The 23,345-nt window shown below is 61.4% G+C and overlaps 2 protein-coding genes and 1 pseudogene across 4 annotated transcripts; all 3 read left to right on the top strand.

Annotated features, from left to right (window-relative positions):
• The first annotated feature begins 2,604 nt into the window (after positions 1-2,604).
• LOC120583777 (uncharacterized) lies at positions 2,605-2,723 on the top strand (annotated as a pseudogene).
• A 1,567-nt stretch (positions 2,724-4,290) lies between these two features.
• On the top strand, positions 4,291-22,621 carry SCAMP4 (secretory carrier membrane protein 4). Its single transcript, XM_039839125.1, has 7 exons — positions 4,291-4,372; positions 10,834-10,881; positions 12,856-12,984; positions 13,264-13,420; positions 14,573-14,674; positions 19,187-19,304; positions 20,907-22,621. Exons 2-7 carry the CDS (start codon positions 10,875-10,877, stop codon positions 21,084-21,086), a joined length of 693 nt encoding a protein of 230 aa, XP_039695059.1. The 5' UTR covers positions 4,291-4,372; positions 10,834-10,874; the 3' UTR covers positions 21,087-22,621.
• ADAT3 (adenosine deaminase tRNA specific 3) lies at positions 4,292-9,497 on the top strand. 3 transcript variants are annotated; one of them, XM_039839123.1, is made up of 2 exons: positions 4,292-4,372; positions 8,113-9,497. In XM_039839123.1, the coding sequence occupies exon 2, from the start codon at positions 8,130-8,132 to the stop codon at positions 9,183-9,185; it is 1,056 nt and encodes a 351-aa protein (XP_039695057.1). In that variant the 5' UTR covers positions 4,292-4,372; positions 8,113-8,129; the 3' UTR covers positions 9,186-9,497. The 3 variants fall into 3 exon arrangements, with proteins under 3 accessions (XP_039695057.1, XP_039695058.1, XP_039695056.1); XM_039839124.1 differs by lacking the exon at positions 4,292-4,372 and adding an exon at positions 4,379-4,930; XM_039839122.1 differs by lacking the exon at positions 4,292-4,372 and having other exon boundaries at positions 4,379-9,497.
• Positions 22,622-23,345: the final 724 nt, after the last annotated feature.

Consider the following 23,345-nt stretch of genomic DNA (forward strand, 5'->3'; position numbering starts at 1 on the left):
AGATTTAATAGGGAGACCAGGCTCTCCCCTCCGTGGAGGCTGAGAGGTGCCACGCCCCGCCATCTGCCCTCTGCAGAGCCGGGAGAGAGAGCAGGGGACGCGAGCCCAGGGCAAGGGCAGGAGACGGTGGACTGCCCGGCTCTCACGCTCAGACCGGAGGGCAGATCTCCCCTTCCTCAGCCTTTCTGGGTTCAGTGTGGGGCGGGCCATCTGCTTACTGAGTCCACCGATTCAAATGCTAACTGGAACCCCCTCTCAGAGCCACCCAGAGATAATGCTTAAAAAAGTGAAGATGTAATTTACAGATTGCAATGTGCACAGATTCTAACTGTGCAGCTTAATTAAACTGCACAAGTACAGGTAAAACCATGGATACAGTAAAAAGTCTAGTGGATACCAGGGGGTGGCAGAGGAGTGAATGGGTGGAGCACAGAGGAGTTTTAGGGCAGCGAAAATGCTCTGTATGGTCCTGTAGCAGTTGGTACGTGTCATTATACATGTGCGACATGAACAGAGAACCCTGATGTTCACTACGGACATTGAGTAACAATGACAAGTCAATGTAGGTTCATTTTTGCAGGTGGATACTTGGGTCGTTTCCAGTTCGGGGCTGTGGAGGTTCGCACGAGTCTTTCGCCGGACGTAAACGCTGGTTTTCTGGGATGCCGCATTAGTTTGCTGGTGCTGCCATAATACAGTACAACAGGGGTGGCTTAATCAACAGTCTGGTTTCCTCCGAGTTCTGGAGGCAGGACTCAGAGGTCAAGGAGTCAGCAGGGCTGGTTTCTCTTCAGTCCTCCCTCCCACGTCCTCACGTGGTCGTCCCTCCGTGTGTGTCTGTGTCATCTCCTCTTAGAAGGACACCAGTCGTGTTGGATGAGGGCCCACAGCGATGGCCTCATGTTACCTTTGTCACCTCTCTAAAGACCCCATCTCCCAATACAGTCGCATCCCGAGGTCCTGAGAGTTAGGACCTCAACGCGTGACTTTCAGGGGACACATCCAGTCCATAACAGGCACCTGGCCTGTGTCAGGAGTTGATTTCCCGGGTCGCAGAATATACGTGAGTTCAGCTGTCATCAAAACCACCCAGTGGCTTCCCAAGTGGCCAAGCTCTCTGGCTTCCTGTCTTTTGCACGCCCCTGTGCTCACCAAATGTCACCCACGGGGACACTCCCAGTTAAAACAGGGCCTGCCTCAGCGCCTTTGCGTGAGCCATCCCCCCTGCCTGGAATGCTCTTCCCACAGAAAATGTCTCGTCGTCTGGGACTCAGGGAAAGTGTCACCTCTGCAGAGACGTCTTCCCTGACCGCTCTGGGGTGAAGTCAACACCTGCGTTTAGCTCTGTAGAGAAGCCACTGCATCAGAAATGACATCGTCTTTAGTTTATCTGACTTGGCGGGTCATAGGCACAAAATAACAATTGTGTCCCCGACAGTTGAGCCATCGTGGAAACGGGGACCCCAGCGCACAGGGAGGTGGCCCTTCACACTGCACAGGACAGCTGTACCCACAAAGATAGATAATAACAGGCATTGGGGAGGAGGTGGGGACATCAGAACCCATACACGTGGCACGTGGGCTCACATGTAAGACGGGGCAGCCGCCATGCAAAGCAGTGTCGGAGCATCTCAAAGGGCTAAACGCAGAGTCACCATCTGACCCAACAGAACGTTTGCCCAAGGTCCCCTACAAGGACTGCCGTGTCCTTTTGGCTCTGGGCTGGGGCCCTCAGCCTCAGCACTAGTGATGCATAGGTGCGTGGTTCTTGGTTGTGGGTGTCTCCTGGGAATTGTGGGGGTGGTGTGGAGCAGCACCCTTGGAGCCAGGCACCAGGTCTCTCTGACCCCCAGGGGCCAGGGGCAATGTGGCTGTGGCTGTCCTGGAAAGCGCTCAAATCAGGCCTGGGGCTAGGAATTCATCGTTGCCGCCTTTGGTCGGTAGGTGGCGACATTGACCGTTTGATATTTGGAAGGTCGGGAAGAGGGGCGGAGGGCCAGGGTCGGGGATGCGTGGCAAATCCCATTTGTCATGGCCAAATAACGACAACAAAGACATCGCCTGTTCCCGGGCATCGAGTGCTTGCTCTGGGCCAGGCAGTGGGGATCCGCAGCGAAAAAACCTTGAGCCCTCGTGGAGCAGACATTCTAAGTAAATGACAGACCACCAGAGAATCAGTACTGGGAAGACTCTAAAACAAAGAGCGGTCCAGGAGAGAACAGGACTATTTGCAATGGGGGCCCCCTCCCTCAACACCCCAGTTCCATGTGGCCAGGGCTTTGGGGAGAGTCCATCGGAACCGAGCGCCCCATGAGGCGCATTGCCAGTCCCGTGTCACGTGGAGAGGTCATTTCAATGCTTCAGCACTTGTACTGTCCCAGGGAATTGTAGTAAGAATTAAATGAGATAGTATAGGAGTCAACCAGAACAGCATTGGGTTGCAAATAAGCGCTTTGTAAATATTCACCCTTATTAATCGGTGATAATGGTTTTTAATGTTATCATCTCATTAGCGTCAGCCTCTGGAACCTGGGAAAGCGGAGAACCGGGTGGGTTATCTGTAGTAGACATCAGGGTTCCCTAAGGGTTAAAGGGCTCTTACTCGTCTACGGCCACGCCACCCTGAACAAGCCTGATCTCATCTGATCTCGGAAGCTAAGCAGGGTCGGGCCTGGTTAGTACTTGGATGGGAGACCACCTAGGGAGACCAGGTGCTGTAAGCATTACAAAAAGGAGGAGGGCTCTGAGCAAAGAGGCCATGCTTTAGAATTGGGCTACATTTGAGTTTGCTTTTGGAAATGAATGTTTTCTGGCCGGGGGAGTGACCGATGGTTGGTGGCTGATCAATTCTCTGAGCGTGCGTGTGTGTGCGTGATGGGATCACAGGCCCTCTAAGTTTGGTTAGTTAGCTGGGGATTAATTTATCGAGAGACCTCCTGGGGACAGTAAACCTCTGGGAGACAGGAGATGGCATTTTCCCTTCCTTGTCAGGGTCCAGCGGGCTTTGATTGGCCTTCCCTGGGCAGTTGAAGGAAGTCCCGCTGCCTCGCTCCATGTCTGGGAAGTGCCTAGGCTGAGGATTACCACAAAAGCGGGAAGCACCTGGGGCCCATAGGACTGTCGTGGCAACTTTGGAGTGTCATCGGGATGATGAGCCAAATAAACACAGGCTACCCAACTTGGTGCCTCCCTAGGTTCATTTCTTGACTGTCTTGCAGACGTGGACAAGCTTATGGCCATCCAGCTGGGCAGCAGCTGACGCAGACTTCTGACCGACTCCGGGGAGCTTTTCGCTGCCACTAAGCTTACAACGGGGAACTGATTCCACAGTTTTTCCAACCTTTTGGTTCTGGACATGAACCTGTTGCCATGAGTTTCGAGGGTAATGTTACTTGTGAAGGATGTTGGAATCAAGACAAAAGGGACCCTACCGGTCAAAGCTCTTGGTGTAAAAAAGACCAAAATCATGACTCAGGTTAGCTTAAAACAAAACAGAACAAAACACACAGGGAATTTGAAAGGTTCCCTGACTCAGGTGTGGCTCGATCCAGGTGCTTAAAGTGTTGTCCCAGCACAGAGCACTCCTTCTGGAGTCTGTTCTCTGTTTTGGCTTCACTCTCACATAAGCCTTGGGTGGCAAAAACGATTCCTGGCAGCTTGTGCCCTGCGGTGTGGTCTGTTGAACAGCATCCCTGGCCTACAAGTCTTGATGCCGCTTGATGCTAGATGCACCCGGAGCAGCGACAGCTACAAATGTCCCCAAACAGTGCCTTTGTCCCTTTGTGGTTCGGGGGATAAACTGCTCCCGGTTGAGAATCACAGGGTTACACCTAACTAGAATGAATAACTGGATATGCCTACAAAATTAGCATTTTTTTCTCCCGAGTGTCGAACGGCTCCCATCGCCTACTGAACAGATGGGAAAACTGAGGCCAGGGGTCCGCAGGAGCCCCAGACCATAATTGGAAGCTGGCCCCATGCAGTGGGGACCTCCCCTCCAGAACCACGTGGTGACAGCAAACTGGGCTCGGTGACTGTAGCGGGTGTCGTATGCCCCTCTGCTTCAGTCTCCCTACTCTGCTGATCTCCCGAAGGGCCGACTTTCCCCGCCCACTCCGTTGGGTCTCGAACCCCGGAGTCAGCGCTCGACCAGCAGTCCCACAGGTCACGCGAGCGGCCTCGCGGAGGGCGGAGCGAGGCGGCCGCGCGCGCGGCATTGTGGGGATTGTAGTTCAGGCCCCGCCTCTAACTCGCGCCGACCCCGCCCCTGGAACTACGCTCCCGTCGTGCCCCGCGAAGCCAGGTGGAGGCGGGGCCGGCGGGCCGGTTGCTAAGACTTGGTGAAGCGCAGAGCTCGCTCCCGTCTCCTCAGGTAAGCGCGCGGCCCCGGCGTCTCGGGCTTTCGTGGCCCAGGCTGCCGCGGAAGGCGGGCAGGTTCGGCGACGCGGGTCTCGGCTTCGGGGGCCGCCGCCCGCGCGCGCGCAGGGGCGAAGGGACCGCCGGCCCGGCCTCGCGCGCGCCTCGGGCGGGCCGGGGGAGCGTCGCGTGTGCGCGTGCGCGTGGGGCGGCCGGACCTCGGGACCCCGCTCCTCGCGCCCATCGCCCTTCTGCGCGTGCGTGCGCCCCTGAGGCCGGGGGTGGGGACCCCGTGCGACCAGCTGCTTCCGGCGCGCCTCGCCCTCGGGTCATCTCGGGCACCCGCTGCCTCGGGGCTGCGCGTTTACCTGCTTCACGGCCTTGGGCAAAGGTCCCCAGTGTTTCTATGCGTCCTGAACATCGTGATCATTCCTCAGACTGAAGGGAAGTGTGAACCTGCAAGGCCTTTTTTTATACCACCCCAGGATAAGGGATCTCTCCCACACCCCACAAGCCTGAGGTTCTCGAACTTTCGTGCACAGAAGGCCCTCCTGCAGGGTGTCAGGTTCACCAGGTAAACACGCAGGGCGCCCCGTTAAATTCAACTTCCATGCAAACGACGAATAGTTTTTTAGCGTAGATTGCACGGAACACACTTATACTAAGAACCAGCTCTGTTAGCTGGAATTCGAATTTATGGGGTGTCCCAGAAGTTATCTGTCAACCGTGCTCTGCAAGTAACAGATAACTGGGGAGCTTGTTAGAAATACGGATGACGGTCCCCTCCACTTCTGGTGGGCTGAGACCTGGAAACTGCATTCGAAACTGTGGGCGCGTCTGAGACTCCAGCACTAGCTATTCCTTCTGCTCGAGACTCCCTATCCTTCCCTGCCCGCCTTCCAGGCCCAGCTGTAGATCACCACCTCCCAGGAGCCCTCCTGGACTCTGCCACCACAGCCAGGGCACTGGGCCGCTGAGGAGCTGTCAGGTTGTTTACCACCCAGGACTGCGAGGCCTCTTGTGGCTTTTCTCACTTGCCCTGCCATCCCTGCCCGGTGGGGATGGATTCCCGTTGCGCGGTGGGGGTTAGGACAGATGCCCAAGGACGCACAGCCAGGAAATGGGGCCAAGACACAGCCAGGTCCAGACTGTTTCCTTCCTAATCCAGGAAGAAAAGATAAAGCCTCCTGCCTGAGGCTCACGTTGTTGTCCCTGCAGAGCCTGACAGCTCATTGGATAAGCACTATATCCTGTGTCCCTCTCAGAGCGAGTCCACTCCTGCTGGGACCCCAGGCGCAGTGCCCCCACATGCCACCACCCAGTGTCCCCAAGAGTTTCAGTACATGCTCATTTTCTGGTGTGGTGCTGTGGGGGCGGGTGGTCCTAGGCTGCTGGGGAGCCTTGCAGGTAGGGGTCCGTCTCCCTGGATGTGCCAGGCCCTCGGGGGGCTGCTGACACAGTCGAGCCTCCCCGACCTGGATGGACCAGGAGCATCGCAACACGTGATCACGGTGTCCGAGTAGGCTGCGGCCGCCCCCTGAGCGTTTTAGGAGGTGGCCGTACTCGGAGAAAGGACTGAGCAGGGCGGTTCCGGTGGGGAGCTTGCGGGGAGGGCCGCGGGAGCAGTCGGGGCACCTGGAGCCCGGGCTTGCTCTGGGGCTTTGGGGACGGAAAGAGGAACCCAGGGTCGGCAGCTGCCGCTAGCCACGCTTCAGATCCTGGGTGCGTTTCGGCAAAGTGTTTGTGCACAGAGTCTGTTCGCAGGTGGGCTGGCCCGCCCCACGGGGATGTGGGTGGGGGCTCGGGTGGGTCACCCACCACCGAGCCTGTTTGTTTTCATCTGTAGAGGGGGCTCAGGACCTCCATCTTCCTGATGGGCCTGGAAGACAGAGGCCCTGAGCCGATGGGCACCAGCCACGTGCCCTGGTAAAGTCCTCCGCCTCAAGGAGCCTCGCTTGTCCTGTAGACGGGACAGTCCCAGGGGCTCCCTCCCAAGTCGTTGAGAGAAGTAGGGGAGCCCGCTCGTGGAAGCACGAGGACACAGTGTCACAGTAACCGCAGCTGGCAGCTGCCATCGAGGCAGTGCGCCTATGTGGGGTCTGCTGACCTGCTGTCCCCCAGGTGTCCTTCCCCCTCCCCGTTTTCTTCCACAGCGGCTTTGTTGAGATGCAATTCACCCCCTTTGAGTGTTCACGTAGGTGTTTTCTAGTACGTTTGTGCAACTGTCATCGCTATCTAACTCCAGAACATTCCATCACCACAGGAGGAAACCTGTCCTCATTAGCAGTCACATACATCTCTACCGCAGTTCCTGTAATCCACTGACCCGCTTTCTGTCCCTGTGGCTGTGCCCGTTCTGGACGTTTCACATAGATGGAATCATGCCCCATGTGGCTGTATGTGTTCGGCTTCTCTCCTGGGTTTGACGTTGTCGGGCTCTGTCCCCGTTGTGGCGGTGGTCAGCCCTTTACTCCGTTTTCAGGCTGAGTGATGTTCCCCTGTGTGGACGGACCTCTCGGTGTGTGCCCATTCATCAGTGGATGGACACTTGGGTCGTTTCCACCTTTTGGCTGTCCTGAGTCCTGCCCCTGTGGACACGCGTGGACAGATTTCGTGTGGACACGGGCTTCCAGTTTTCTGGGCGCACACCTGGGAGGGGAGTGGAGTTGCTGGGTCACACACGACTGTTCTGTGACATTTCATCCCTCCTTCCTGGGAGTTGGTGGCCTGACTGGCAGAGTCCCAAAGGCAGCCTCTTTTATTTGTCGCTTGTTTTGTTTGATCAGACAGAGGTTGCACTCTTGGAGGGACAAACAAGGCTGTGTCTGTCTGTGCCCGGCGGACAGTGGGAGCTTCCGCAGCCTGGGGCGGGCCACGCGGGCCATGCGGTCCCGGCATATGGTGTGCGGGGGTGGATTTGGAGTTGGCACCGTGGGCCTGCCTGTGGGCACCCTACGACCCCCGCCACGTGGTCCACTTCTCGTGGCTGCCACCGGCACCCGGCTTCAGCACATTTGCCGAGATTGGACTGAGCTTAGGACACACTGTGGTGGGCGAGGCGCTCGCATGCCCTCTGAAGGGCCCGGCCGACAGCAGCGGGGCCCATGGGGCCGAGGACTGAGCCAGGAGGCACGTCACGAGTGATGAAAGCCCCAGGGACTTCAGTGCTCTCGTACATGGGGATGGGACAGGAGGGCCTGTCCTGCTATGAGTCGCCGGCAGGGCCAGGTTCTGGGCAGTCGGTGGCGCCCGAGGCCTCCGGAACCTGGTCGAGGTGTTCTGTGCTTTATCTCTGACGTCACCCAAAACAGTCCTGAACAAGGGACTGGCATGCGAGGTGCGAGGCACACGTAACATTACATCTTTTGGAAGCTGCGTTTTTGGAAATTACAGAGAAGCAGGTGAAGTTAACCTTAACGTGTTTCGTTAGCTGAGAGCACACTATGTTTGCACTTTGACACCTAGTCGACATGAAAGAACTTAGGAGGCGGTTCGTGTTCTTTCTTCCACGTTAATCCCGGTGACCCAGCATGTGTTTCCGCACATGGCACATCTCAGAGGCGAGCGGGGCGGGCTCAGTGGCAGTCTAAACTTCATGCAGACCGAGTCGGTAGGATGTGAGTGGGCATGACCGGTGATGCATCTTACCCAGGATGAGCCCTCGCATCCGGCACGCACCTGGGACGGACTCCTTGGCCCCCCCGGGCCTCCTGCGGCTGACGGATGATGCTCTGCTCCGATCTCTGTCTCCCACAGTCGGAGCCGAGCCGAGGATGGAGCCCCTGGAGGTGAAGCAGCGTGGGGACGAGAAAGCTAGGAGCCCGGAGCGAGAGCCTGTGCCATGGCAAGCCCTCCCGGTCCTGTCGGAGCAGCAGGCCAAGGACGTGGAGCTGGTGCTGGCCTACGCCGCACCCATCCTCGACAAGCGCCAGACCTCGCGCCTGCTCAAGGAGGTGTCGGCTGTCCACCCGCTGCCCGCCCAGCCTCACCTCAAGAGGGTGCGGCCAAGCCGTGACGCCAGCCACCCGCACGCGCTGGAGATGCTGCTGTGCCTGGCAGGGCCGGCCGCGGGCACGCGATCGCTGGCCGAACTCCTCCCGCAGCCGGCCGTCGACCCCCAAGGCCTGGGGCAGCCCTTCCTGGTGCCCGTGCCCGCCCGGCCGCCCCTGACCAGGGGCCAGTTTGAGGAGGCACGCGCCCACTGGCCCACGTCCTTCCACGAGGACAAGCACGTGACCCGCGCCCTGGCCGGGCGGCTCTTCTCAGCGCAGGAGCGGACGGAGATGCAGGCCCACATGGAGCGGGCCGTGCAGGCCGCGCAGCAGGCGGCTGCCAGGGGCCTGAGGGCCGTGGGGGCTGTGGTGGTGGACCCGGCCTCTGGCCGTGTGCTGGCCACTGGCCATGACTGCAGCAGCGCGGCCAGCCCCCTGCTGCACGCCACCATGGTGTGCATTGATCTGGTGGCCCAGGGACAGGGCCGCGGCACCTACGACCTCAGGCCCCACCCTGCCTGCTCTTTCACCCCGGCCTCCGCCCCCCAGGGCGTCCGAGTGGGCTCTGTGCGCAAGCTGGACAAGGACATGGACGAGGACGGTCTCCCCTACGTGTGCACCGGCTACGACCTCTACATCACCCGCGAGCCCTGCGCCATGTGCGCCATGGCCCTGGTGCACTCCCGCGTGCAGCGCGTCTTCTACGGGGCGCCCTCCCCCGACGGCGCCCTGGGCTCCCGCTTCCGCATCCACGCCCGGCCCGACCTCAACCACCGCTTCCAGGTGTTCCGCGGCGTGCTGGGCGCCCAGTGCCAGCGGCTGGATCCCGACACGTAGGCGCCGCGGCCCCGTCTCCTCTCGGGTTCTCTCAGGCCGGCTCCCACCTTGTCTGGGGCCTGGGTCCTGCGCGCGGCTTCCAGGGACCTTCACACCACCCAGCCCAGCAGCCCCGCCGTTCCCGCCAGCGCACGGGGCTGCGTCTCCGCCAGACTGCGCGTTCCACTGGGCCGGAGCGTGGCGGTCCTGCCGGGCCTCGCGGATGGACACTCAGGCCTCACTCCTCCGGCCGCCTGCGCCCCGAGCCCACCGGGATTGTGTCCCCTTGCTGTCAGCTCTGACCTGTGAAAATAAACACGACCCCGAAACCCGGTCGGTGTCCGTGCGCAGAGTTATGGGCGGCCGCGCCGAGGGTTTGGCCGAGGGTTTGGGCGTGCACGGGGCTCAGTGGGCAAAGCCTCCTGCGTCCTTGGTCTGCAGGGTGTGGCCGGCCAGGGTGTGTCCGGACTTAGCCGGCCCAGAGGCTTCTTTGGGGCCGTCCCATTTCCCGTCCTTCCCAGGTGGCCAGAGGGTTCCCCAGAGGGAGTCAGCGGTGTCTGTCTCAGAGTGGCCAGCACTAGAACCAACGTATTGGTGTGGGACTTGGAGTGGGCCATTTGTCCATCCGGCAGACATGCCCTGTGTGACCACGCGGCACTGCAGGCACCTGGGCCATCCCTGCCCTGAGCCCGTCCTCGAATCCGTGCTGGTGGATGCTCCCAGCCTGTTGGCAGGGCAGGCGGGGGTTGGGGTCGGCCTAGCAGCCAGCGCGGTGACGGACACAGGCAGGGCGCAAGCCTGCTGGGCCTGCAGGGAGGTCCAGCCAGGGCCAGGGGGAGCATTCCGATGGGGCCATTGTCTAGTCGGGGAGATAAGCATGGAGAACTCGGCGTCACCGGACCCTCCTTGCCTGGACTGTGGATGAGAAACTTGTCCCCAGTGCCTGACCGCAGGGACAGCGTCCTGCCTGCTCTGGGGCCAGGCCCTGGGGTCGGTTCAGGCCCAGCTGTGCTGTGAAGGCTGGGGGGCCCCCTCTCCTGGAGACGGCACCATCCCCCCACAGGGCCCTCGTGGATCTAGCCGTTCTGCTCGGTTGTCCACATTGGTGGCGGACTAGAGCGTCGGGCTGTCCTGTGGCGTGAACTCACACAGCCCCTAGGAAGGGCTGCTGGGTGCCAGGTGTGTCCCCGGGAGCTTCACTTAGGTCACAGTGGGGTCTTTGGCCTCGTGAGGCTCAAAGGGCGAAAACCACAGAGCAGAGAGTTTGTGACTTCCCTGAAGTGACAGAGCAATGAATGGAAACCCAGGCTTGGGGACTCTGAAGTCAGGCTCTGCAGTCACAAGCAGGCGCCCAGAGCCGTCCGTGGATAAAGCGTGGGGGACAAGAAGGCGAGGGGCGGTGTGGTCATCGGGATCCTGGGCCGTGCTGTGGTGGCAGGGGACCGTGGGCTGACCCTTTCCTGCCATCGCAGATGCTGCCCAGGGTCTCCGAGGGGAGGTGACAGCTGAGGTCACACTTTCAGGGTGGCCTTTTGTGTCAGAGCCCAGAGACGCTCATGGACAGCCTGGGGGTTAGGACTCTGCTCACAGCAGCCAACTAGGCTGCAGCGGGGATTGGGGTTACCCGGCAGCCATGGGAACCCCCTGACGGTGGCTGTTTCCCCTCCAGGTGACTGCAGGCTTCAGCCCCACCGGGACATCACAGCGGAAATGTCTGGTGAGTTGTTCGCGGCTCTGCAGTGGGGGGTCCTGTGTCTCTGTCCCTTTGGGATGTGTCCCTGGGTGGGCCCCTCCGCACCCCCCCGAAGTCCCCCTCGGCACACAGCTCACGCACCTCCTCCCACAGTGGGCGTCGGGGTTGCCTCCCAGCACCGAGCAGACGGAAGCACTAGATTCCCACTCAAGTCGTCACAGCCTGGCCAGGCTTCCATCTGAGGCTGGTTTTGTTGTTGACACCATGGGTGGCCCTGAGGTTTGGCACTGGGGTTCAAGCCTGTACGCAGGCGACACCTTCACTTTCTCGGGGAGCTGCAGTTAGGTGGCCTTGGTTAGTCCGCAGTGGAGGAGCTGGATTCGAACCCAGGTGCTGGGCCCCAAGTCTGCACAGAATGTTCAGCCAAAAAAACAAGGTGTTGGGCCGCATGGCTGGGCTGTGGTCGTCCGCCTCATTCCTGTCGCGACGGTGCTGGCAGGATCCACCACCAGGCTCGCCGTGGGCGGTGGCGGTGCGAGGCGAGGTGGTGGCCGAGGCAGCCGTGGGACGGGGGCAGGCACTGAGGGTGCCTCGGGTGCCAAGTCGCATGGTGTGGACAGGGCCTGTGAGGGCTGTGACCAGCACGTGGCAGGCTGTCATGGCGGGGAGACCCCAGGGGCCGGCTCACTGGGAGGCAAAGGTGGGAATGCTGCTCCTCAGGGCCTTGCCACAGAGACGGGGAATCGGACGCGTCTCACGTCATTGGGCCTGTGCTGGTGCCACCCCCACCTTCGCCGTGCCCCAGCCCCTGCTCTTGCTGCCCCTGCCTCGGCACTGGCCACACCCTCCCCCATACTCCCTGGGGCCCCTCTGCAGTTCTGAGTCTTTCTGCAGATGCCACTGTTTGAGTGAGGCCACCCGCCCCATATGTTGACCCCCACCTGCTCTGGAGCCTTCTCTCTGCAGTGCTGGGCAAGTCTCAGCACACTGCACAGTTACCCATTGGTCTCGGTGATTGTCAGTCCCCCCAGCCGGATTGGCGACCCTTGAGGGCAGCCCGGCAGTGCTCAGGACGCGTGCCTTGCTGGGGTGGGTGCGAGCCGAGGCACGCTGACCAGCACCGGGACAGCACTGGGTTCCTGCTGCGCGTCGGACCTCGTCCCTGAAAAAATATGTTTAGGTCCCGCCCCTGGTACCTGGGAATGGGACCTTGCTGGGAAATAGTGTCTTCACAGGGGTATTTGTTAAAATGGGTTCACGCTGGAGTCGGGTGGCCATGATCCAGTGACGGGCATCCTGATAAGAAGAGGGAGCTCCGTACACAGACACAGAGAGAGACCATGTGACTGTGGAGGCAGAGGTTGGGGGACGTGGCCACCAGCCCAGGGACGCCCAGAATCCCCAGAAGCTGGCAGAGGCAGGAAGGACCCTCCTCTGGTGCCTCAGGAGGGATCAGGGCCGTGCGACACCGAGCTCTCTGGCCTCCTGGTGGTGAGGGAGCAGTTGTTGGCATATGGCCATCTGGTGCTTGGCCCCGGGGAACTCACACGCTCCAGGTGCCAGAACCTTCCCTGCAGATGGGCGTTAGCAGGGCATGGGCTCTGCCCCGTGACAGCCTGAAGAAACGGCCACAAGCACTGCTCAGAGTTCACTGTCCTAGAGGCTGGAGGTCGGGGGTCCCACATGGCCTCACGAGGTGAACCCAGGAGGGGTGGGGCCGAGCCGTCCCGAGGCCCCGGGAGAACCGTCCCGGCCTCTGCCAGCTTCCAGAGGCCCCTGCCCCCTTGTCACAGCTGGTGGCGCAGCCTCGTCCATCTCTCTGTGACCCTCCCACCTCCCCCTTATGAGGACCCTGTGAGGATGCTGGGCCCGGGAACCTAGGGTCGTCCCCTCTCAGGGGCCTTAACTGGGTCCTGCCGGCACAGTCTGCTGCCACGAGAGCGCGTGGCGCAGGCCCTGGGCCGTCGCTTAGGGCGCCACGGCACTGTGTTCCCGCAGGGAAGGAGAACAACTTCCCGCCGCTGCCCAGCTTCGTGCCCCTGAAGCCCTGCTTCTACCAGGACTTCTCCGACGAGATCCCCATCGAGCACCAGGTCCTGGTGAAGCGGATCTACCGGCTGTGGCTCTGTGAGTGGCGGGTGGGCGCGCGGGGGGCCTCCCGCACCCTACAGAGGCCCAGGCTGCAAAGCTGCCCCGTCTTCGGGCTGTGGGACCCGAGGTGGTGACAGATATCCCCTCTGATAGAGTTGGTCCCAGGGGGCGGTGTGGTGTGCTGGACGAGCAGGTGGGGCTGGCTGGGTGGGGAGCTCTGTCCCCTGGAGCCCCCTCTGGCCGTGGTCCCTGTGCAGAGGGCGGGCGAGTCCCGAGCCCGAGGCCCGGCTCAGCCCCCTCGCCCTCCCTCTCCAGTCTACTGCGCCACCCTGGCAGTCAACCTCGTCGCCTGCCTTGCCTGGTGGATCGGCGGTGGCTCGGGAGCCAACTTCGGGCTGGCCCTGCTCTGGCTGCTGCTCTTCTCCCCCTGCGGCTACGTGTGCTGGTTCCGGCCCGCCTACAAGGCCTTCCGGTGAGTGCGGCCGCGTCTGGGACGGCGCCGAGTGGGACGGCGCCGAGCGGGGCGGCAGCACACCGCCAGCTGCGTGTGCCCACCGTGCCGCCCACTCGGGACCTGTGCCTGTCACCCTTGTCCACGTGCTGGACACCGTCCCTCTCGTCCAGTGTGGGTGACAGGTCCTGTTAGGTTCTGCGGGCGGCGGCTTGCTGTCGTCCGTTGTGTCACGTGTCTTAGTAACTGTTGGGGTGTGCCTCACCTTCCACATGACTCGCCCACCTCACAGTTCAGTGTTTTTAGAGCCTTCATGAGGTCGTACAGCCATCTCCTCCAGTTCCAGAATATTCCATCACCCAGAAGCAGCCCTATCCCCATCAGCAGTCACCCCACCCCCTCCTCAGCTCCCTGACACCCATTCCGTCTGTGGATGTGCTTGTTCTGGACATTTCACACACTGTGTGGCCTGTGCGTCGGCATTTCTCACTGAGCGTTGTGTGTTCGGGGTCCATCCATGTGGTGGCGGGTGTCAGCGCCTCCCCCCTGCCATGGTCAAGTGACACTCCAGTTTGGTCAGCCGCGTTGCGTGGTTCACCTACGTGTAGACGGGCACGTGGGTGGTTTCCCCGTTTGGCTGCTGGGAATCCGCCGCTCTGCACTCACCCCAGCCGGCCCCCCACTACACAGGCTGAGGCCCCTAAGCCCCCGGCCCCCAGACTGAGTTAGGTCCCCGGAGGGGACAGGAAGCTGAACCCACTCACATCCAATGACGCTAAAGGGAGTTGCTGCTGGAGGTCTGGGCCAGCTGGCAGCCTCACACGAGGCACTGCACACAGCAGGCCTGGGGACTGCCCAGGAGTGGTCCTGCGTGGCCAGACACTCCCCTGCCCCCTCCCACCCTCCTTCTGTGAACTGCAGGCATCCTGGGGCAGCAGGCAGAGCGGGGGGCATCTCGAATTCACGGGGCCCCATCTTCAGGGGAAGCTCTGGTCATTGAGATAGGCAGCCTGTGTGCCAGCTGCAGTGACGTCCTCAGGTGCGGGGGGCCCCGTGGGTACAGCGTGTCCTCAGAGGGCAGCGTGCAGCAGCTCGTGCCTAGCCGCGTTGGTCGGTCCCTAGGGACGGGAGCCTGGCCGGGTCACCCTCACGGCCATTTCCTCTCCTCTCCAGGGCTGACAGCTCCTTCAATTTCATGGCGTTTTTCTTCATCTTCGGAGCCCAGTTTGTCCTGACTGTCATCCAGGCCATCGGCTTCTCAGGATGGGGCGCCTGGTAAGTCGTGAGCATGGCCGCTGTGACGCATGGTGACTGCAGGCCCATGACTGAATGCGCGTGTCGGCCTGCGCGGGCCCAGTGCTGTAACGCAGACCCCGCTCCTGATGCTGGAGGACAGCGGAGATGGCTTCCTGCTCCACGCACACTGCTGGGAGGCGCCCAGGGCCTGTGCGCGGAGCTTCCCATGCTCCGCTGGCAAGTGTGTGGTCCTCAGCCTGGCCAGCCGGCGGGGCCAACACATGTGGGCCAGCACTGTCCAGCAAGAGCGCCGCTCTCCCGTGTGCTCATTTTTAGGGTGTCGTACAGGGTTTCTGTGGCTGCCATAAGAATTACTCCAAACTTAGCGCCCTAAGATGAAACACACTCCTTGTTTCCAGCTTGGGGCCGGGGTTCCACATGGGCCTCGTGGGCCACGCCCAGGCAGGGCAGGGCCGGGCCGGGCCAGGCCGGGCCGTCCTGAGGCTCCGGGAGAACCGTCTCCGGCCTCTTCCAGCTTCCAGAGGCACCGCGTCCCTGGCTCACGGCCCCTTCCCGCTCGTCACAGCCGGCAGCGCGGCCTGGTCTGTGACCTTCCCGCCTCCCTGTCCCTCTGTCCTATGTCCACTGGGAGAAGCACTGCATTCATCCTGGGCAATGAGAGCCGCGTGCGTCTGGCTCCTCAGCCCGTGTGGGTGACCCGCCCCTCAGCCCCCTCACCCCCCTCACCACCCCCCCTCACTCCCCCTCATCCCCCCACTCCCCCTCAATTTCTCATATCCTCTTTCACCTCACCTCTTTCACTCCACCTCATCCTCTCCCCTTTCACTCCCTCACCCTCACCCCCATCACTCTTGGTTCCCTTCTCTGCACGGAGGCTCGAGGTCAACGCCAGGCTTTGCCTCCTACGGCTCCCTGAGACGGCCCTTTCTATGTGGCGGGCACTGGGCCCTGGACCGCGGCCGGCGTCGTCTTGGCTGGGTCTGGAGAGCCGGCGAGGTGTTGTCTCAGGGACCCTAGTACTGCCCAGGTGCGGCTTCGTGGGGGGGACCCCAGGACTCAGCAGCAGGGGCCCCCCATGGCCTTGGTCGCTGTGGAGACCGGACAGAGCGAGATGCGCCGAGGGAAAGGGCTGGGGGTGGGCTGGGGGCCAGGCACAGCTCCCAGAGTCCTCTCCCAGTGGGCTTCGTTCCCCCCAGATGAGACGTGACACACTGTGAGGTGCGGTCCCCAGGGGCCTCACAGAGACCCAGCACCGGGGGTCCCACTGGGCGCCAGTCTTGTGGGCACCTCTGCCCGGCTCGTCCCAGACCCCAGACCCCAGAGGACAGCGGTGCTCGGCGTGACCCGCCTGTTTGCAGAGCGTTTAGGGCCGGGAGCTGTTGGGGGTTGGGGGTGGCAGGAGCCCCGAGACACCAGTTCCAGCCTCTGGGGGGTGCCTAGCCTCAGCCTCTGTGCAAGCTCTTTCCTTTCTGGTGTCCCCACCACCCTGGTTCCTGTGCTAGATCGGTGGGCACAGCCTCCTCGGGGGCTGAAGGCTCAGGGGAAAGGGGTGCCGCCAAGGTCGGGACCTCTGGGAAGGGGCTGTCGTGGTGTTCTCCTCTGCGGGGTTGGGAGGCAGCAGTGCAGACGATGGCTCTGTGTGTGCGGGCGGCTTGGGCCTCCCTGCCTTGCCTCCCACTGAGGCCCAGGGCGGCGGGGACAGTGGACACTGGCACCAGGCCTTGTCACTGCCCCAGAGTCCGGTTTCCTTGGTTGCTCCAGTACTGGGAACTGCAGGCTCTGCAGAGGGGTGTGGAGGATGGTGTACGTGGCCCCTTGGCTTCTGCGGGTCTTGGGGTCGAGCCCAGGCCGCTCTGCCAGCCTGCACTCGCCTGCGCCCCGCTTCCCCCCCTCCCCATGCCCTGAGTGGTTGGCAGTCCCTAAGCTCACCGCCAGGGGGCGGGTGGCCCACAGGCTCTGGTGGGAACTGCCTGGTGGGGCCAGAGCAAGGGACAGTGGGACAGTATCCTGTGGAGACACAGGCTCATCCCTAAGCAGGAGTGCTCAGGAGCGCCCGTCACGGTCACCTTCTGTGTCCTGCGGACCCTTTACTTCCTACACACTCAGATGTTCATGGTCCTCTGGGCAAACCCTTCCCCATGGATCCACGAAGGGAAGGACGCGTAGGGCGTGTGGGTGTGTCGCACGTGGCCGCGGTGCAGGCTCGCCTCAGCCCCGCAGCTGGCCCTCCACACTCAGGTGTGCTGCGCTGCCTTGCGCTCCTGGTCTCCGGAAGCAGCCTTCTGACCTCGGGTGCTCGGAGGGTGACGTGCGCAGAGATGGATGGGGCGCTGCCACCCACCCTGCATCTGATCCCTTCACGCAGCAGACCCCACGCGGGCACGACGCCGTCCCCCGGACTGCAGGCCGCTCACCTCTCCGCGCTTCCACGAGCACCCTGTCCCTGCTCAGGGTTCTGCGTGCCGTCCATTCAGACGTCGCGTCAGCGGTGTGCCCGCGTGGGGGCCGGCGCTCCCCCACCCCCCGGCCTGCGGGTTCCACTGTCCTGCGGCGCGTCCGCAGTGGGGGCCGGCCGGTAACAGCTCGGAAGTTCACTCTTCAAGTGGCAATCCAGTATTTTTAGTACAGCCTCAGGGTCGTGCAACCAGCTCTCTGTCTAGTCCCAGAACATTCCTTCACCACGGAAGGAAACCTCATCCCATCGTCAGTCCCCCCCAGCCCCTGACACCCACTCACCCACTTTCTGTCTGTGGACGTGCCTGTTCTGGACGTGTCACATAAGTGGAATCACAGCGTGGCCTGTGTGTCGGCGTCTCTCCCTGAGCGTCGTGTGTTCAGGGTCCGTCCACGTCGTGGTGTCAGCGCCTCCTCCCTTTTCATGGCTGAGTGACACTCCTCTGTGCAGGTGGACATATGTCTATTTGTCATTGGCTGATGGACATTCGGGCTGTTTCTATTCTTTTGCAGTTAGCACTGCTGTGAAATTTCTACACAATTCTGTGGGTGCCTTGTTTCTTTCGGGGGTGCACCCGAGTGGCGTTGCCGTGTGACTGTCTTAGCTCTCGCCCAGCTGTTTCAGTCTGCACCCCGTGCTGTCCTGCGCATGTTCTGCGCCCTCTCCCTGGTTCCAGCCCCTCGAGCTCCTGGCGGGGTAGCTGCGGGGGGGCACCTCGCACCCTCTCATCCCTGCCCTGCCCCTGCCCTCCGCCTCCAGGCCTCATGCCGGGCTCCCTGTGCCCTACACTGGGCTCTGGCCTCTGGGTACAGTCGGGGTGCAGCAGGCTCACTCGCACGTTTGTAGCTGGTCGAGGCCAGCTTATCACTTGCTGTTCCAAGTGCCCTCATCCTGGGTCATAACCAAACTCGCTCTCTGGGACGCTGGCAGCTGCCAGCTCACTCCTGGTGGTTCTGGAAGGCTGGCGCCACAGAGCAGGCTCCCTGTTCCACATCCCCGCCCGGGCACACTCACCCTCCCCAGAGACCTTGGCCTGGAGCCCCTACCCGGCTGACGCTTGTTCTAGGGCTCCAGATTCAGAGGGAGATCATTCGTCCCCAAAGCGACGGTCCCCAGCCAAACCAGTGCCTCCTCCCTTCCCAGGAGCCCAAGGGCATTACGCCCTCCCCATGAGACGGCATCCAGCTGCCCTGCGTGGCCCAGCGCAGCCGCCTGTCCTTCCCGCCCTCCGCTGCCTGGCTTTGCTCGCACCCCTCAGTGTGAAGGCACGTGCGAGACTGTCCGTTTGTTTCTCGGTGGAGACGGCACCGTGGGAGGGCACGCGCGGGCACTGTGGGAGGGTTCGTAGCGGTCACGTCTCCCCGGGGAGGGGCAGCAGGAGAGGCGGTTTCTTGTATGTTATTTGAAGTTTCCTGATTCCTGAATCATGTGATTTTATTACTTGATAAGAAAAAATGTTCTCAAAAAACACCGTGTGTCCTGCTGCCCCACCCTGAGAGGCAGGCGTGGAGCACGAGACGGATGTCGTCCCTCGCGTGGGCCAGTGACGTGCGGGTGTCATAGGACCTTGCTGTGCCGACGGAGCCTCGGCTTCCCCTCCTCTCGCTCATCTCTGCTGTCCCCTCAGCCCTCCATCGTGTGGCTGCTGTTCCCAGCCCGTGGGCGCCAGGGCGTGCAGCTCTGGTATCCCGGACAGCGGCCGCGTTCTTGGGGTGGGAGGGCGGGGTGGAGTCAGAGGGACGAACACCTGCGCCTCGTTAGAGATGTGACCCGTTGCCTTCGTGAAGGGCACACACTGCTACTAAGGGGTGTCCTCGTCGCCGTCCCCTCACGCACGTGACGTTCGGGCAGGGCAGTAGGGGTGATAGCTCGTTCTCACTTGCACGTCTTCATTGGGGGGTTCGCGCATCGTGTCGTGAGTTCGTGGTCACCTCAGTCGTCCTTGTACGCATTGCCCATCTCTCTGCAGGTCATTTATCTTCGTGTTGGTTTTTGGGAGATGTTTGCGCGTGCGGGACAGTGGCCCGTTGTCTGGTGGTCGTGCGGGCACCCATGCTCTCCCTTGCCCCTTGCAGTGGTTGGCTGGCAGCGATCGGGTTCTTCCAGACCAGTGTCGGGGCTGCCGTGGTCATGCTGCTTCCGGCCATTATGTTCACCATGTCGGCCGCCATGATGGCCATCGTGATCACGAAGGTAAGTCCTCTGGGCCCTGAAACGTCCAGCTTCTTCCCACACCTCCTGTCACTTGACCCTTCCGGCCCCGGGGACTCGTGTCATCCCCGTTTCAGGAACAACAGACTAGGTGTCTGGGAAGTGACGTGACTGACCTCTGGGGGCAGGGCAGACCCCTTGTGGTCTAGGCCCTCAACCTGTCGGTCCCGCCCGTGCTGGCCTTCCGAGGAGGAAGGACTTCAGTAACGGCAGAGTGTGGGCCGGTGGTGACCATGCCTGCCTTTGGGGTCTCATCTGCTGGAGCCCAGCACACACACGTCCCAAAGTGTCCACGCTGCTCCGCTTGGCCACCTCCGGCCACATGTTGTCATTCGCCTTTAAATTCAAATTAAGTAAAATTAAATGAAGCTAAGGATTCAGTGCATCTATCACCCCCCTTGTGGGTGGCTTCGTGTCGACCGTCTGGGCTGTCGCAGAGCACTCCCCCACAAAGCATGCTCCTGCGTGTGGGGCCTTCCCGTGGGAGACGTCTGCGCCATTCCTGGGGGCGCTGACCCCATGAGGGTCATCCCAGACCACATGGAGGCCCCGGGAATGAGGAGGTGGCCGGCTCAGCTCTGTGTTGGGGGCCGGCGCACGGGGCTATTGGAGCTGGGTTGCCCGCCTCCTCGCCACGCGGCCTCAGCCGAGGCAGCCATGTCGAGGCCGGGTTCAGAGACTGCGCCAGGCTGTTGGCGAGGACGTAGGGGTGCTCAGTTCCCCGTGTCCGCACCTCAGCGTCCTCCTAGCTGTGTGGACAGTCTAAGGGGAAGGGCCAGCAGAAGCTATGGAGGTGCTTGGAGCACCACAGGGGAAGGCCGGCAAGACCCCAGGGCAGGCCCCCCCAGGCCGTGGGAGAGAGGGGTTTACAGGCTTAAAGCGGAGAGAGTTCCAGCAAAGCAGGTTCAGACGACTCCCTCTGTTGGGGTCCTCAGGGCCACCCAGGTTTGGGGATTCGCTGGGAAGATACAAGAAAGACAGTCCATGTTGGTGGAAAAAGACAAAATCATTCAATTTCACTGATGATCAAACGCTTCGAGTTAAAAGGGGCTGTTTTCTTGGTTATTGAATTTGCCAGGATTTCTAGAAATAGCACAGCCTGGTGTCTCAGAGTCACAGCCCTCCTGGATGACATGGAGTCGCTGGTTCGTGCAGGGGTCTCTGTCAAGGTCATTGCTTATGTGCGACGTGTGAGGTCCAGGGCCTGGCGCTCCCGTGTCCGGAGGCTGTGGGAGTGATTGTCACACGAGTTTCCTGCGGCTTCTCCACGGCGGGCGCTGCCCAAGGGTGCCCAGGGCCACCCACCAGGCAGCGAGAGGGGCGGAGAGGCCGTCCACGGGAAGACAGGCCCCAGACCTGCCCCTTTCCAGGACAGGGCCGTGGAGGTGGGCACCAGGGACCACTGGGCCTGTGGCCCAGGGCGGGGCCTTCCACGACCGCGGTCTTCGCTTCTGTGCGCTTCCTGACGCTTCCACAAAGACCGCTCTGTGGCCTTTGTCGTTCCTTTAAGGAATGCACTATCTGGACACGAGGCGCCTCTCTGGTCCCTGCAGCCACACTGGTCTCTGTCCTCTGCTCGCACAGGTACACAGGATCTACCGGGGAAACGGCGGAAGCTTCCAGAAGGCGCAGACCGAGTGGAGCACGGGCACATGGCGGAACCCGCCCTCTCGGGAGGCCCAGTTCAACAACTTCTCCGGGAACAGCCTGCCCGAGTACCCAGCTGTGCCCAGCTACCCAGCCAGCGGTAGCCAGTGGCCTTAGTGGGGGCTGCCACCCGCCTGTCACTGCCGGCCCATCTCTCCCAACCCTCTTGTAGCCCTTTTGGGTCCCAAGAGGCCCCAAGTGGCCGTCCCCTGTCCCTCCCAGGTGGCGGGCAGGCCCCTCCCCCAACTAGGACATCAGCCACTGTTGGTGGCCACTAGGAGCTCCGTCAGCTGGGACCACAGACCCCAGCAGCTCTCGGGGACCCATGCTCATGCTCATCTCACATCCAAGAGCGGAGCTCCTGGCAATCACTGCCCAGGAGCCAGCCAGCCCCTGCTGTCCCCCAGAAAGATGTCCCTCCTACTCCTGCAAAGGTTTGGTCACCATGACATCTGCTGCGGCAGTCACTTCCTTCTCCTCAGGGTCTTGGGAGCTGACCCCTGCCTCCCCAGGAAGTCGGGGAGGCTGATGGCACTGAGGAGGGCTCCTGGTGTCCACCCCACTGCCCCCAACCAAGTTGTCACCCTTGCCCAGTGCCCAGGAAGATGGGGCCTTGGCACCAAGTTCCTGTCCCCCGCTGGAGACACAGGAACCTGACGCACGGCCGGGTCCTCCTTATTTTTGTCCACTTGCAGCCAGAGGCTCTCGGACGAGCCCGTGGGGACAGCCAGAGGCCAGTTCACTGCCTCGGCGCCATCATCTCAGCTTCTCCCTGTCCGTCTGTCTCAGGCGCTCCGCACAGGGCCATTGGCCACTACCCTTTCAGCCTGCAGTCGCCCTCCCTGAGACGCTCTCTTCCCCAGAATGGGGTTAAAACTGTCCCCTCACTGTGCAAACAGAAAATCATGTGCGTCTTGACAGACGGCTCATGGCCCTGAGGCCCAGGCGCCGGGCTGGCCGCTCAGACTGTGACCCGCACGGCCCTTCTCTGGACGTGCAGGAGGCCGTGTTTCTCAGAGGAAGTGAGACGTGACAGGTCTCTGTGCCTTATGGAGGAAGCCGGACACTGTCGCCGCGCTCCCCGCTGCTTCTAGCGCCCACGGAGACGAAGGGACTGGCGTCGTGTGGGCGACTCCGTAGCACCTTTGTGCATGGATGGCCAAGGGAGGCGTCCCAGTGGCCTCTGGGCTCCTGGCTGCCCACCCTGTTGCACCGTGCCCCGCCAGGCCGCCAGCCTCCCCACAAGCCCCGGGGTGGCCCGAGCGTGTTCTCACACCGTGCTTGCTTGCTTTGGTTGCTTGTGCTGAATGCAGCTTGGTGTCCAAAGGTGGCCTCAGTCACTGAGGAAGCACCCGGACCTGGGTCCCCGAAGGATGAGGCTCCCCTGGATGGCAAATGGAAGCCTGGGGGTCTCGTAATGTCCCCAAACCAGCCTCCCGCAACCGACCAGAGGCCTGCACGGCACTAACCATGGGCCAAATTTCGTCATGACTGTGACGCCAGTGGTGACAGCTGGTTAACCAGGTGCAGGACGCACAGCTGGACTTGCCCATAGCACACCCTCGGCCCGCTGTACTTGGCATCTTTGTAACGTTGTCGTAGTTTTTGTTAAGTGAAAATATTCTGGAAATAAATACATTTTTTCTGCAGCAGACCAAGCCTCCCAGGGGCTGTTCGTGGCATGTGCGTGTGACATACGGATGCATGTGGTGCGTTTGTGACACATGTACGGTACGTGTGGGGTGCGTGGTGTGTGTGCATCTGTGTGGCATGTGCATGTGTGGTGTGTGCATACTGTGGTGTGGTGTATGTACATCTGTGCGGCGTGTGCGTACTGTGTGGTGAGACAGGGTCCCCCAAAAGGACCAGAGGGACTGAACCGGGACTGCCCACAGCTGTGACCTGCTTGTTCACGCCTCCCTGACAGTTCCTGCCCAGTGCCTCCCAGGTAAACTTCTTGTCTTCAATGTCTGTCTTGCAGCCAAATCGCTGTGTTGTCAGGGAGTGAAAGCCACAGCCAGGGGAGGGTCCAGCTGTCACCCTCTGCGAAGCCAGACATTAAAATCTGCAGAAGGAAAACAATACCGCTCGTTTGTTTTTTTTTTTAAACGGGGTATTTTTTTAAATGTTAAAATGAATTTACTTTTAAAGGACAGTAATAACAAATGTCTTTACATTTTCTGTCTTCAATCCTAATGTAATAAATACTGGTATGTACCTGGGAGGCAGGGAGGGCCCTTCCACAGAGTTTTCACCTTGTGGTACCTGTATCTGAGACAGACCAATTTTTCCAACTCAGTTGCTACTCGGCTTCTGCTCAGAACAGTTTTGCCACGTCAAACCTCGCAGCCTAAGCGGGGGGCCTCACCTGGAGCG

This window comes from Pteropus medius, unplaced genomic scaffold (assembly GCF_902729225.1).
Source record: "Pteropus medius unplaced genomic scaffold, Ma_sr-lr_union100, whole genome shotgun sequence".
Lineage (NCBI taxonomy): Eukaryota > Metazoa > Chordata > Mammalia > Chiroptera > Pteropodidae > Pteropus > Pteropus medius.

Excerpts from the sequence above, each read along its gene's own strand:
- ADAT3 (XM_039839122.1), top strand. The coding sequence starts at position 8,010 with ATGAGCCCTCGCATCCGGCACGCACCTGGGACGGACTCCTTGGCCCCC.
- SCAMP4 (XM_039839125.1), top strand. Across the intron at positions 13,421-14,572 it reads CCCGCCTACAAGGCCTTCCG|GGCTGACAGCTCCTTCAATT; the intron begins GTGAGTGCGGCC and ends TCTCCTCTCCAG. Across the intron at positions 19,305-20,906 it reads TGGCCATCGTGATCACGAAG|GTACACAGGATCTACCGGGG; the intron begins GTAAGTCCTCTG and ends CTGCTCGCACAG.